Here is a 14716-nt window from a genome sequence, read left to right as displayed (position 1 = left end):
AGTCTTAATGAAATTCTATTTCTATGCTACATTCACTCCTTGTTTTGTCCTGCTACGTACAACAATGACACATTCAGAAGAATTAATGATTTCTTTTTCTTATTAGTTATCAAAACATCATGTTTCTGCACAGCCTGCTACGCACTGGAGGGATAATGGAAATGTTCCAAATGTTCACGCACATATCATTAGTTCTCACAAATTAACACACTATGCTTAGTGCGTTATGGTTCTTCAGTCCATACACAACTCGAAAGCCATTAACGTACGCACAAGGATAGAAATATTACATATCTTGACAAAAGCATTTAAATAATTCAAATGATATGAAATATTAATACAAATCCTCAATATCATACTCAACAACGAATTTTTTCGGTGCCACCTCAGATAGTCACCGAATACTTCGTGTACATGTATGTAAGTGAGTATAAAGTAAAGACAGATAAATTATGCAATGTCAAGCTCTCTCAGGCATTATTCATGATATTTACAGCATGAAATTGACATCAAAACAAACATACATGTTTATAATATTATTATATTAACAATCTAATTCTAAAAAGGAAGCAGAAAAATAGAGGATACCGCCTCAGACAGAATCCCCTTCATTAGACTACATTTAAATAATACAGAATCAGAATAAAGGATACTTTCTCAACCATTTTTCTTTTACAATCGGACTTTCTGCCACTCTAAATGAAAACATCTATGTACTAAATAAAAGGCTGGGAATATTGTGACCCTAATGTATCTCTGGAATGACACCAGATGCAACCATCCCATGTGTCTTATTTTGTGAATGTTAACAACCCTGTAATGTGCCAGAGTTGCTGCTGTAGCAAAAACAAAGGGGTCCTTTCCAACTAACTTCACATAGCTTGCCCTGCACCAAATCTGCAATTGGGTTGGAAATTTATTTCTAAATAGACTCTATTTTACCTAAATTGTATTGAAAGTTGATTCATTGTAAGAATCCTTTAAACTTCTTTTAGTCATGCCTGAAAAGAAATATTTCTTCAAAGCAGCAAGTTTGGGCTTGAGTCTGAATAAACCACAATTTCCTTTACTCTCAGCAAAGCATAAAATACTGAAAGGAATATTACCATGTACAAACATGCCTGTTACTTAGAATTGGCTACCTATGGTAGTGCAGCTAAAGTTTTTTTTTTTTTTTAGAATATCCAAAATAATAGGCTGTCACACATAAGCTGACCTGGCAAGCTGTTTTGTCCCGCTTAACATTTTACTAATTAACAATTGGTGTAAGAGATATGGGGTGTTTGGCATTTAAAAACAGTATGTCCATGCTGCCAGGTGAGATAGATCTTGGTGATTTTCCTAATAGTGAATAGGTACATGTAAGACACAAGACATAACTTGTCCCAGGGAGACCACTTTAATGCAGTTGGTCTCTTAATACTTCTGAATAAAACCCTTACAACAATTTAGAGCATGCCTGTACACTTTCTTTGGGTTAGGAGCTAACAAAATACAGGCTTTGTGGAGAGTTGTAAAAGATAGATTGGTATGCTTAAATATCCACAAGCACTTCTTTGAATATCTTGTTCTTAAGCATGAAAGTAAATCTGGTAAAATTTTTACATTCCTGGGATGTGTCATAAAAGCCAAAACTAATCTTCTCAGTGAATTTTCCAATGTTTGTAAGTTTACAATATGCAAACAAACAACAGCTGCATTATCAGAATGGGATATGACACATGAATTCTTTAAATGAAAGACATGGAAAATTTAGGAGTCCTACTAAGAACTGAAAATCTCGTACTAAGAGACAAACTGTTTGTTCAAATTTCATTGCATCTGTCGCTTGTTTTAATATATCTTCCATTTCTTGGATGGCAACGAATTTCCATTGCCAATATGTCAAATTCAGTTTCAAGAAATACCAACTTTGTAGCTGCCAAAGAAGTTTTTTTATACATCTAGAGTTTCACAGAGAAGTTTAAAAACTTGAAAACTTTTATTACATATACCTGATGCCAGTGGATCAGTAAATAAAAAATCATCCAACACATGAGTAATAAAGAGAATATGTCCCTTGACTTTACCAATCCATTATAAGGCCATCGAAACATTTTCAAAAAAAAAATAGCACAAGAACTCGACAACCCAAGTGTAAAACTTATCATAGAATAAGACTCTCCCATTGAAAGCCCAATAGTTCATGATCCTCTTTGTGAATGGTATTATACGAAAAGCTGATTATTTAGCATCTGTTTTGGCAAAAAGGCAATCTTTCTCCATGGAAACAATAATATTAACAGCATGATTCACAATATATCCAGAACATTATCATTGCTTTACATATATGTATAATTTTTTTTTAAAAGATTAGCGGTGTTTGAGTCTAAATTGACCGTATTCTTTCTTTGGCACAACACCAATTGGGGAAATTTGAATGTTTCAAGGGGGGGGGGTGAAAGAAAAAAGGCCCAGCAATTTATGAGCATTAGCTCTTTCTGTAGCTTGGTGCAAACAATGACTGGGTTGTGTAAAGCAGACATGCCATACTCAAATGATCTGAAAGATCTTGCACCCTGATATTGTAAATCAAATCCATACTTAAATTCTGAAACCAATAATCATAAATAATGACATCATAGCCTAAAATATATATTGTAGGACACTGGGGATAATATGGGTCAAAACATAACTGCCTTACCTGCGGGATAATGTCAATCGTTTGTGCTTTGCAATTTGATCCTACACTCTACACAAATGCATTGAAATTTGCAGTTTTCAAGCTTGCATACCCCTTCCCGATTACATGGCCAGCAAATTTCTCTGGAGATTCTTTTTTTTTTTTAATTTTAATTTTTGTTTCCTTTTTTTTGAGTCTTTGTCCAAACTTTGATCAAAAGGGGGAGGCTCTGTAGTTTCCTCTCTAGATCTCTGTGCCTTAAGCACAAATTACACACTAACCTTTCCCCAAGATGTACCCCTAACCTGCCTATACATCCTAATCTGTTTATCAAAAGTTTGCCAAGATATACTTATAGATGATGCCATATCAGGACCTGTCTCTGAATGTTTCATTTGGGAATTTTTCAGTATAGACAGCAATCAAATGCAAAATTGCTGTGTTCCATTGAAATATAGTGTTAATTGTTTGCTCTGTTTTTTGGGTGCTACTGAAATGTTAAGATTTCTACCATAATCTAAATGTGTACCCATTATTTTTGGTGGTAGGTACAAGATTGTTAAAAGGTGGTGCTCCAAGGTCAAAATATTGCTCTTCCCAAATCTTCTGTTTAAGCATTTAAGGAATCAGTGCCTATAGCTATATATCCACGCTCTTAAACATAGATGTACATCTTAATACAACTGTATGAGTTAATATGTTCTAACCTAACTATCCAACAAGGATTAATAAATGTACAAAACTATCAGTGGACAAGAAAAGTAATAGGTCTGTAAATTTTTGTCCTACATACACAAGCATTATATCTGCCCAACCTGACAGGGCTAATCTAGCTATGTATATCATACAGGATATGTCAAATAAAGTGTCTAACCATACAGGACAAAGTAAGCTATCCAAACCCACAGGATACAGTTATAAGTATATCCAACCATACAGGATATGTCAATCAAATTGTCCAACTATAGAAGACAAGCCTGCTTATCCAAACAAGGCAAACATACACCTGAGGATATGTAAATATCTAAGCATGTCCAACAAAGCAGGGCATGTTAAACAGAATGTCGAATCATAAAGGACAAATTTTGTTACCCAACCATATATATATATATATATATATATATATATATATATATATATATATATATATATATATATATATATATGTGTGTGTGTGTGTGTGTGTGTGTGTGTGTGTGTGTGTGTGTGGGTGGGTGGGTGGGTGGGTGGGTGTGTGTGTGTGTGTGTGTGTGTAAGCATATTGTGTCAAATAAAGTGTCCAACCATACAGGAACTCTTCTTTATCCAACCATTCATGATATATAAATATCAACATAGCCAACCCTACAGGATATGTCAAATAATTGTCCAACCATACAGGACAACTTGTTTAAACTATACAGGATTAATCCTGGATATATACACACATATACTCTATACAAGCATATCCAAACATACAGGATATGTTAAATTAATTATCCAACCATACAGGATAAATTCAGTTACCAAATCATAAAGGATATAAAAATTCTGTATATAAGTATATTCAGCCATACAAGACGTGCCAAATAAATTGTCCAACCCTGTAGGACAAACATGGTTACCCAAGCACCCATTATATACATATAAATAAAATACTCTTATATTAGCATATTCAACCATACAGGATATCTCGAATTAAATGTCCAACCATATAGGACAAATTGGTACCAAACCATAACAGATATATACATATATATATAAATATACAAGCATATCCAACCACACAGGACATGACAAATAATTGTCCAACCATACAGGACAAATTATTTACCAAACCATACAGGATACATATTGTATACAAGCATATCCAACCATACAGGATATGTCAATTAATTGTCCAACCATACAGGACAAACTGGATACCAAACCATACAGGATATATATATACTGTATAAAAGCATATCCAACCATACCGGATATGTCAAATTAATTATCAAATCATACAGGATATACATATACTGCATACAAGCATATCCAACCACACAGGATATGGCAAATAAATTGTCCAACCATACAGGACAAATTGGTTACCAAACCATACAGGATTTATATTGTCTACAAGCACATCAAACCATATAGGATATGTCATTTAATTATCTAACCATACAGGACAATTGGTTACCAAACCATACAGGATATATATATATATATACTGTATAAAAGCATATCCAACCATGCAGGATATGTCAAAATAATTATCAAACCATACAGGATATACATATACTGCATACAAGCATATCCAACCACACAGGATATGGCAAATAAATTGTCCAACCATACAGATAAATTCATTTGGTAACCAAACCATACAATATATATACACTGTATACAAGCATATCCAACCATACAGGATATGTCAATTAATTGTCCAACCACACAGGACAAATTGGTTACCAAAACATACAGGATATATATATACTGTATAAAAGCATATACAACCATACAGGATATGTCAAATTAATTATCAAACCATACAGGATATACATATACTGCATACAAGCATATCCAACCATACAGGATATGGTAAATAAATTGTCCAACCATACAGGACAAATTGGTAACCAAACCATACAATACATATACACCGTATACAAGCATATCCAACCATACAGGATAGCTAAAATTAATTGTCCAACCATATAGGACAACCTTGGTTACAAAACCATAGAGGATATATATATATATATATATATATATATATATATATATATATATATATATATATATATATATATATATATATATATATATATATATATATATATATATATATATATAGATAGATAGATAGATAGATAGATAGATAGATAGATAGATAGATACCGTGTACAAGCATATCCAACCATACAGGATATGGCAATTAATTGTCCAACCATACAGGACAACCTTGATAACTAAAAAATACAGGATATATATACACTGTATACAAGCATATCCAACCATACAGGAGACATCAAATTAATTGTCCAACCATACAGGACAAACTAAGGTACCAAACCATTAAAAAAAGAAAAGCGATATTGTACCCAACCATACAGGGCATAATACCATAGTGAAATTTGCCCCCATCATTTTTTTTAAAATTATGAGCCCAATGGGGCTAATGAATCACCTTTTGGCAGTTCCAAAAACAAAGCTTAAATAATATACAATATGAATACCTGAATAGGTTTACCAGTGTAATTATGCATCCAACCCCATGGCAAATCATGAAATCAAAATAAGCGACTGACTGTAATAGCTACATGATGAACAACAAATGTAACTTACTCTAACTACATGCATTTGCAGTGTTAAATTTTCTTCATATGCCATCAGTAGCATTTGCCTGACAGGCCACAGGCCTAAGTTCCTTAATGAAACCAAAAACATTGAACGCACTTGTAATCTACCCAAACTTGACCATATCAAAATAAATTGTTATATAAGTATTAAAGTTTTATAATACTGCCTACAAGCTTTTAAGTGCTGAAACAACTGACTCCCTAACACTATTCTAATACTTTGTGTAACCATGTGCTCCTTTTAGGTGCACACTATTTTAACAGTTTACTTTATTCTCATTTTCTGATGACCACAATCTTGAGTGATTCAAAAATATTACACCAGAACCAAACTCTCTGCCTGATTTAGCATTTAAAATCCTGTTTACCAACGAAACCTTGACATTGAACCATTCAGATTCTCTTAAGAACCTACCAAGATTACCTGGTGGTTTACTATGGAGAATTCGTTATATGTACACATACACTGTGCACTCCATGACCCCGGATTTTTCTCAGCGAGTGAAACATTCTCAACCCAGTCGTATAACTGAACATATAGACTACACAAATCATTAGAACCTGATTGTGTACGTACTAAAGCGGGTTTAATTTTATCAACTTTATCAACTTCTCCAAGCCTACTGAAAGTATGTCAATTTAATGCAACCCGAATATCCTCTATATGGAACCTTCTCGCCGAGATACAGATAGAAATTGACATTTGACTGTTCTAAACACATTTTGCAAACGAACAATGAATGAATGTCCGGGAAGTTTCTAGTATGCCGGTCCCCAGAATCACGCGATTGTGCATGAGCAGTTATTTCCCTTGCCGTTGCTATGCAGAATGTAAACAAACCGCCATTTTCCCCTCGCTTCAACAAAACGCACTCGATCGAGTGATTAGGGTTAGAGTATATTGTTTTAAGATTGGAACTGGTTTATAAATCCACTCTTAAATCTTCCTGACTTTGGGCTAATTCATGTAATTTTTGCTTACAAAAGGCACTGCCAAGTGCCTTTTGTGACCAAAAACTTGCATGAATCAGCCGAATGTCGAACCGTGCCGATATACCATCTTATAGGAGTAAAGCATGAAACATGCAAAACTTAAACAAACCGTTAATTAAATATGGCATTGTATGCGATCTACGGATTAGGGTTAGAATATAAATAGCTCGGATATTGTAACTGTTTTATATTCACCCATGCTCGCATCTATATCACTTTGGGCTTATTCGTGCAATTTTTGCTTACAAAGAACCGGAAGAACAGGAAAGTTTTGCGAAACTTGGATGAATTAGCCTTGGTCTAATGTTGAAACATGTCCGATATTGTGCGCTTAGTTTTGGCAAGTATTTGGTAAAAGCGACGTACCGTTTACTTAAGCTCGATATCCTAACCTCCTAATGTTCATATTCAGAATATTTTTTCTTTCAAATCAATGGTGATGCACAATTCAATCAACCAATTACTAGTAATTAGTTCTCACTTGTTAAATCCCTGCACTTCTCACAAAATCTCGCAATTTTAGTAGCATTTCACTTTGAGGCCTATCAGCTACTTCTTCATCAGTCTTCAATACGTCAAAACACAAGTGACGCACGTCATGAATATTTATAAGATTACGTCAAAAACTGATCATGTGACCACATTCCTAAACAACGCAAAATAGAGTTTTATCTACTAAACAAGTACGTTATTTTACGAAACCTTTTAATTCTCATTTTAAAAACTGTGTTTAAAAACCAGTTTTTTAAACCCAATTTCTCACAAGGAACACGATTTTTGGCTCAATTTCGCGATCATATTATATTGTACACCGCCTTCGGCGGCACCTATTTTAGCGCCATATTTATAGGGACCGGTATACTAGAAGTGTTCCGAATGTCCTTGAATCAAAACACTATTTTGCATGACTGAAACGATATAAATACTCACACCCTAGTAAAATTTGTAAACAACCTTTTCGGAGCCAAAAGTTATTTTGATAAGGATGAGGCTAATAGCCGTAACTAGATGGCGCTTAAATATAAAACCCGGAAAAACCCCTCAAGACTCATGAATTGACACAAAGTAGTGATAAATAAAAATAACAATCTTGTATGTATTTAGATCACATAAGGCCATCATTAAAAATATCTTTGTTTCCCCTAACCCGACCCTAAAATTTTAAGTTGGGTAGGTAGGTAAATAAATAATTTTTTTTCTGACAGCAGCTTTGAAAATACATTCTGAATTTCTGATAAGAACGGGTTTTCATGAAATTGTACTTTATAAAAGTTGATAAACATTAAAAAAAAAATATTTGAATAATCTTCTTAAAAAAACTTTTCAGTCGGCGGGATTTAATTGGGTCGGTTGCGTTAGGGGAAACAAAGGTATTTTTTATTTTGGCCTAAATTCATTTATATACATAAATACACAAAGATGCCATCAAATTTTTACTGATTGCTACTACACGGTAACCACCCCTTGAAAGACAATCTATTTAAAAGTAGATGCTCTGAATCCGCTACTTCTTCTTAAAGTGGTAGTGGATCCGGAAAATCTAATTTTAATTAGATTGCTTGAAAGAGTATACGGCCCTTCATTTAAACAAATTTAAACCCCCTATACCCAAGGATGCTTTGTGGCAAGTTTGGTTGAAACTGGCTCAGTTGTTCTAGAGAAAAAAAACGAGAATGTGAAAAGTTTAAAGACGGACAGGCAGACAGAAACAGATGGACATTAAGATGTGATCAGGAAAGCTCACTTGAGCTTTGAGCTAAAGTGAGCTGATAAAAATAATAGGGAAAAAGAAGATGAACAAAAACAAATAAATGGTCTTCAGTTGGAGACGTAAGACAATCATTAAAACAAGCTGTATAATGATTGTTATATTTTTCTAACTCTGCGTTTGAATTGAAACAATCTCATTTTACGTTCAGTACAAAATTCAAGGAACAATCCTCGTCTTCTTGGAACCATTGCTTAAAAATATTTAAGGTACATGTATTTGCGTTTTCAAACAGATAAATATTCACTGGACTCTTATTCATTTACAGCTGCTAAAAGCTTTTGCAGAAATGGCAACCTTAGCTACCATGAAAAATGCATTTGGCATTCATGTCTCCTAGATCCTCAGGAAAATAGTTTATTTGTCATGAAAATTGTTAAGATCATAGAAATTTAGGTAATATTTAGATATTTAGAAATATATGAACAAAACTAATTAGTCATTTTTTTTTTTTACAAATGATTTATATCAATACGGCTTTGGTAAACTGTGAATATAAAAATCCCCCTTTATTAGGAATAATGTATAGAATACTATACCTGGGTTTTCACCATCAATATTATTGTCAGTGTATACTTTTAACTCCAGCATGTCTGTTTCATTGTTGAAAGATATGTCACACTTCACCATTCTAAATCTATATTCATGCAACATCTCACAAGTTGAATCCAACAAACAAAAGTTTTTCTTGGAAACAGCAAAACGAAGATTTTCATTCTTATCCTCATCTGGGAATTTCACAAACCAGCTCCTTATTTCTCCTACAATGTTTTAATTAATAAATTATATTCAGAATCTTCAACTTCACAGATTGCATTGTTTAATTAGATTTTTGAGCTTGATTGCAGTATGTTGTCTTCACATTTCATGTGAAGCTCAAACATTCTCAAAAGCACAATCAATCTAAATAAAATACATAGAGGATATTCAATATTTTGTAGGTGAATATGGAAATTATTTCACGAGTGGGACAGGATTTTTTGATATTTTCACGAGTGCCAAGCACAGGTGAATTACACTCAATTTATGTTAATTACATTTTCTTTAATTTTCCCTTTGCCTTGGTCTTTTCATAACATAGTCTCATAGGCTGTGACGTCATAGTTGAGCGGTTGAGACGTCATAACTAAGCGATTGCGAGATTGAAAACATTTTAAACATGGATCTTAACAAAGAGTTAAAGATATTTTTGATAAAGGTGAATTGTCTTACTCACAAAAACTTTCTGTCATATCACTGATCTATAAAAAGGGGGAAAAGATAATTTGAAAAATTATAGACCCATTAGCTTAACGAACACAGATTACAAAATTATTGCCTTTGTCTTTGCAAAAAGATTACAAAATAAATTATCTAAGCGAAAATGCTAGATTAGTACTTGAATATTCAGATGGTATTTTACTTTTCTTAGACTTTGAAAAAGCTTTTGACTCGGTTGAATGGAATTTTCTTTTTCAAGTCTTACAAAAATTTAATATTGGCAATAGTATTATAAAGTGGGCAAAAATATTTTATATACAAGCCCAATTTTTAAATGAAAAACAACAGCTGGCTTTCTAAAACCTTCGAAATGACAAGAGGCATTAGGCAAGGATGTCCAATTTGCGCTCTTTTGTACCTCCTTGTCTATTAGCTATTAAGATATAATGTGATAAGGATATAAAAGGTTTAACAATCAATAATTGCGAAATTAAAAACATCCAACTTGGGGACGACTTAACTGTAGCTTTAACCCTCTGGCTGCGGGAAGGACATATATGTCCTTTTACCGTTCGCTGCGGGAAGGACATATATGTCCCTGGCGACGTTATAAATGTTGCGTGATTTCTCTTTATTTTTATTTTATTTATTTTTTTTTTTTTTTGAGATTTTCTTTAGTATTATTACATTTTCACAGCATTTTTTGATAAAAGGATTGAATAATTTAAAAGCATTTGCATTTAAATGTAAATTAAATAAGCCAGTCACACATTTATTTAATTATTATATTATATGCACATGTATTTTTTTTTTCCATGCATGTGATTAATTCTTAAATGCGCAAACGAAATACTTTTTTCGTATTATTATGACTGTGAAATTAGAACATACGTAAAAGTCCATTATAAAATATATATTTTTTAAAAAATGTCAAGTTATACTAATAAAACGTTTTATAAGATTTCCTATACAGATCTAATGAAAATACCCCCCCCCCCCCCACACACACACACACACACACATTTAGAGAGAAAATAGCGTTATCTTTTAGTAATATAATTTTCTTTTTTAAAAAATTACAAAATGTTGTCATTTTTTCATTATTACTTAATCTGTCCGACATTAGAAACCAAAAAAGAATTATGCTTCCAGATTTGGTTCTGATTTTGATTTGAATCCGAAAGCAAAGATAAAGTTTCTTTGCCATCAATATAGAAAAATGCAGGGTGTGTGAATGATTTTTATTATCCGCATACTATCAAACCATTTCCCCGACATACGCACGTTTACCCACATTACGTCGAACCCCCTCCCCCGTCGAATTATCACATACCTGATCCTGTTATATTTTCTTGATAGATTGATGTGCAGAGCAGGTTCTATCTTCGAAACACGACCCCAAACCCTAAATTCGAGGAACCATAAATTGTCAAATACTACAGTTTATTAAAGTACACTTAAAATTAAGAAATCTTACAGGCATGAATCTGTCGCGTTTTAGGACACATGCACAGGTGCGTATCCAGGATCCCGCAAATTCCAAAGGTGGGGTGGGGTTTCGGACCCCCCCCCCCCACCTACCCATCCATCCGTGCATGCTGCATATTACATGTAAGATGTTAAGATCAGAGGCAGGTTTCATATTCTCTCTATGTTTCTTCATGGCAATGATATCGCAACATATACCTCGCGCGGGACCGCTAGGTATGACCAAACGCACACGTCCATTACTGAACTTCACATGTACATAAATAGCTCATTTTCAAAGGATAACATTTAGCAAGAGATTTAACATGTTCTGTATATACATGTACTGATAAAATATGGTTGGATTTAAAATGCTAGTTTTTTTTAGCATGTAAACACTTGCATTACCTGGATTTTCTTAAAGACTTTACAAACACATGTAAATACATGTATGCACAAATACTCTGTTGTGAAATGTAAATGTCATCGAGCTCAAATATATATTGGGTAATTTTGTCCTTTAACAGTGACATTGTTCTGTAGTGTATGTGCCTGCCAAAAAGTCGCATAAAAAACTGTTTGTTTGAGCAGAGTCTAAATGATACAATAATTCTCTGTCTATTAACATTACCTCAAAAAATTGAAGAAATCTTTAATGTGTTCGCTTTCAAAACCCAAGGAATTCATTTTCCCACCAAAATACTATCACAATTAACCCCGATTTTAACGAAACACAGGGTTTGTTGAAAAAAGAAGAAAGAAAAATTCATTTTAAAAATAAATAGATAAGAACCAAATAATGTGTGTAATAATTTTGTAATCCCCTTGCTCTCCCGTTGTCAGTTAAATGAATTAAGCCATTGATATTTCACCAAAAAAATTGCACGTAGATTACAAATACAACCAGCAGATATGTAAAAAGGGGAGGGGGCACGGTTTGCATTTAATCGGATAAATAGTCGTGGTTGCTGTCCTCTCGTGTTCTAAATATAGGTGTTCATAATTTTGACATTCATTCTCCAATTTTAATCACGTGATTAGTACACAGAAAAACGATTAACATCTTGTTTACAAACAAACACACACGACCTTTTGGGACCCATTTTGGGACATACTCTTCATCCTGTATTAGTTTATTATAAGTGTATTTATTTTCCAATATCTTAATTCATAACCACCACCATCACCCCCCCCCCCCCCCCATCTTCGCTAGCCAAGGGTTTCCGATCCGAAATCTACTCTACAACCCTTGGCAGATGTTGTAGAGTAGATTTTGGATCGGAAACCCTTGGCTAGCGAAGATGACCCCCCCCCCCTCCCCCCAAAAAATCCAGATATTCATAAACAGTTATCTATCGCATCCTTTCCCTTTGAACCCCCCCCCCCCCAAAAAAAAAAATTCTTACATAGGCCTATAAAATAAAAAGAACTTTTATTTATAGTTTCAACCTTGTTCTGAACAACAAAAAAGGATGTGTTATTTACAAAAACAAAAACTCAGTAATAAATTTTTAAGGAAACGGATAAATATGCTTTTAACTTGTTTCCAAATCCCGTTTAATCTTTGTCAAGTGTATGTTTATTTATTATGCTTGTAATTTTAAAAAATGGTTTAAACTAGGATTTATTACCCAATGTTAAAACATTTTTTTTATTTAAAAAGAAAACAATGCCCTTTTCAACCGAAGTCTTCCTTTACAAAACACCCTTCTTGCTAGTTTATAGAATATCCCATATATCATGGTGAACATTACATCTTAATCTCATCTTTCATGAACAATACAGCTGGATACTAAGATGTGGAAACGGAGCAAAAAATTTTCTAACATTATAATAGCTATTGTATTGGTTTGAATTAAATTTTGAATTCTTCTCATTATCCTTTCACTTTCTCTCATAAAATAAAATATTGTTCGTATGTATTTTAACTTTACAGCATAATTTCAATACAAAATGCAAAAGTTCCCTGATGTCTATTTTGTATAAAATAAGATTGCCGATATCGACTTGTCCGACAAATCGTTGGAATTATATGACTCCGATATCAGCTAGATCGATCCAAAAAATATGGAATACAACCCTAATTTATTTTCTTTTCAGGATTTTATTCGATATTGCCCCATAATTGATGCAGTTGAATTCGTTTATCAAATTTTACTTCCGAAAAACTGCAAATATTTTTTTTCCCTTTAATCGATCTCATCCATAAAATATGGAATTACAGAATTAATGTTGCTTAAAATTACCTCTGATATACAAATTATATTTTTTCAACTGGTCTATATATTTATCAGTTTAAGATTGTATTTTGCAAGTTTTCCTATATACCAAGGATTATTTTTGATTAACAACACCTTATAGTCAATGCCTATATCATTTATCGGCAGCTAGGGAAGTGGGCTACGCACAAAAATTAGCCATTAAGACTTTTACTCCCGCCAAATTAACAGAAGCATTACACTGAACAGCTTAATGGTAATTTTTTTTCCTAATTGCTGGTTCATTAATTAAAAAAACAAATCAATTAGCCTAACATGTGTTTCATCATTCAGTCAACATTAATGCTAAAATGAAATATTTATACAACTTCTATAGAATACATTGTAATAAATTAAATTCAAATTCATGGATCAAAGTTGTTTTATTATGATTTTTTTTTCAAAGTGAGAACCGTTCTTGGAGGAATTTAGCTTGCTTTTTATTTAATTTAGGAATAGAAAAATCTACGCGGGCTGCAGAAGCAAAATTAATAGAACGTTATATTTTCTGTACACTGACGTCGCAGCCAGAGGGTTAAAAGACGAATTAAGGATACACCAAAGGCTTTTTTCAAGATTTTCAACAATTTTGAGATTTTTGGCTAAGAAAAAGAAGTTAATCACTGCTTTATAATGCATGTAAAATTCTTGGTAATTATGAAATGGTTTTCTAATTATTTAACAATAATGAAACATAAACACTATCACATGAGAATGTTCCGTTATTGAAGCTTCTGATTTGATCTGTGACTGCCTGCTCATGAAAGACGCAATAAATCACTGTGACCACTTGGGGAATTCTTCACTAGCCACAAAGAGATTATCAGTAATTAAACTACAGGGATTCTAGATTTAGAGAAGGAGATCTAACAGATCACTGATGACCATAAAATAGGAGGTGGAGCTTAGCTCTTGCCATTTTGCCGGGAAATCTTTCTGATTCAGAATTGAACCTATTTTACTTAATTAAAAGCATCTAAATACAGAAGAGAACCTCCCATTCTTGTGAATGTGCATAGGAAATAGCGCTAAGTGACAGGTA

General features: G+C 33.2%; 1 protein-coding gene across 1 annotated transcript in view; it reads right to left on the bottom strand.

The window, feature by feature from the left end:
- LOC133184105 (uncharacterized) overlaps positions 1 to 14716 on the bottom strand; it is a 279833-nt gene that overhangs the window by 126367 nt on the left and 138750 nt on the right. Inside the window, exon 5 of the mRNA XM_061318958.1 lies at positions 9289 to 9510. Coding sequence (XP_061174942.1) covers positions 9289 to 9510 — 222 coding nt within the window. The remainder of the gene's footprint in view (positions 1 to 9288; positions 9511 to 14716) is intronic.

Source organism: Saccostrea echinata, unplaced genomic scaffold (genome assembly GCF_033153115.1).
Source record: "Saccostrea echinata isolate AGI-Se365-2 ecotype Australia unplaced genomic scaffold, CSIRO_AGI_Sech_v1 ptg000010l, whole genome shotgun sequence".
NCBI classification, from domain to species: Eukaryota; Metazoa; Mollusca; class Bivalvia; order Ostreida; family Ostreidae; genus Saccostrea; species Saccostrea echinata.
This window is presented reverse-complemented; position numbering and strand designations above follow the sequence as displayed.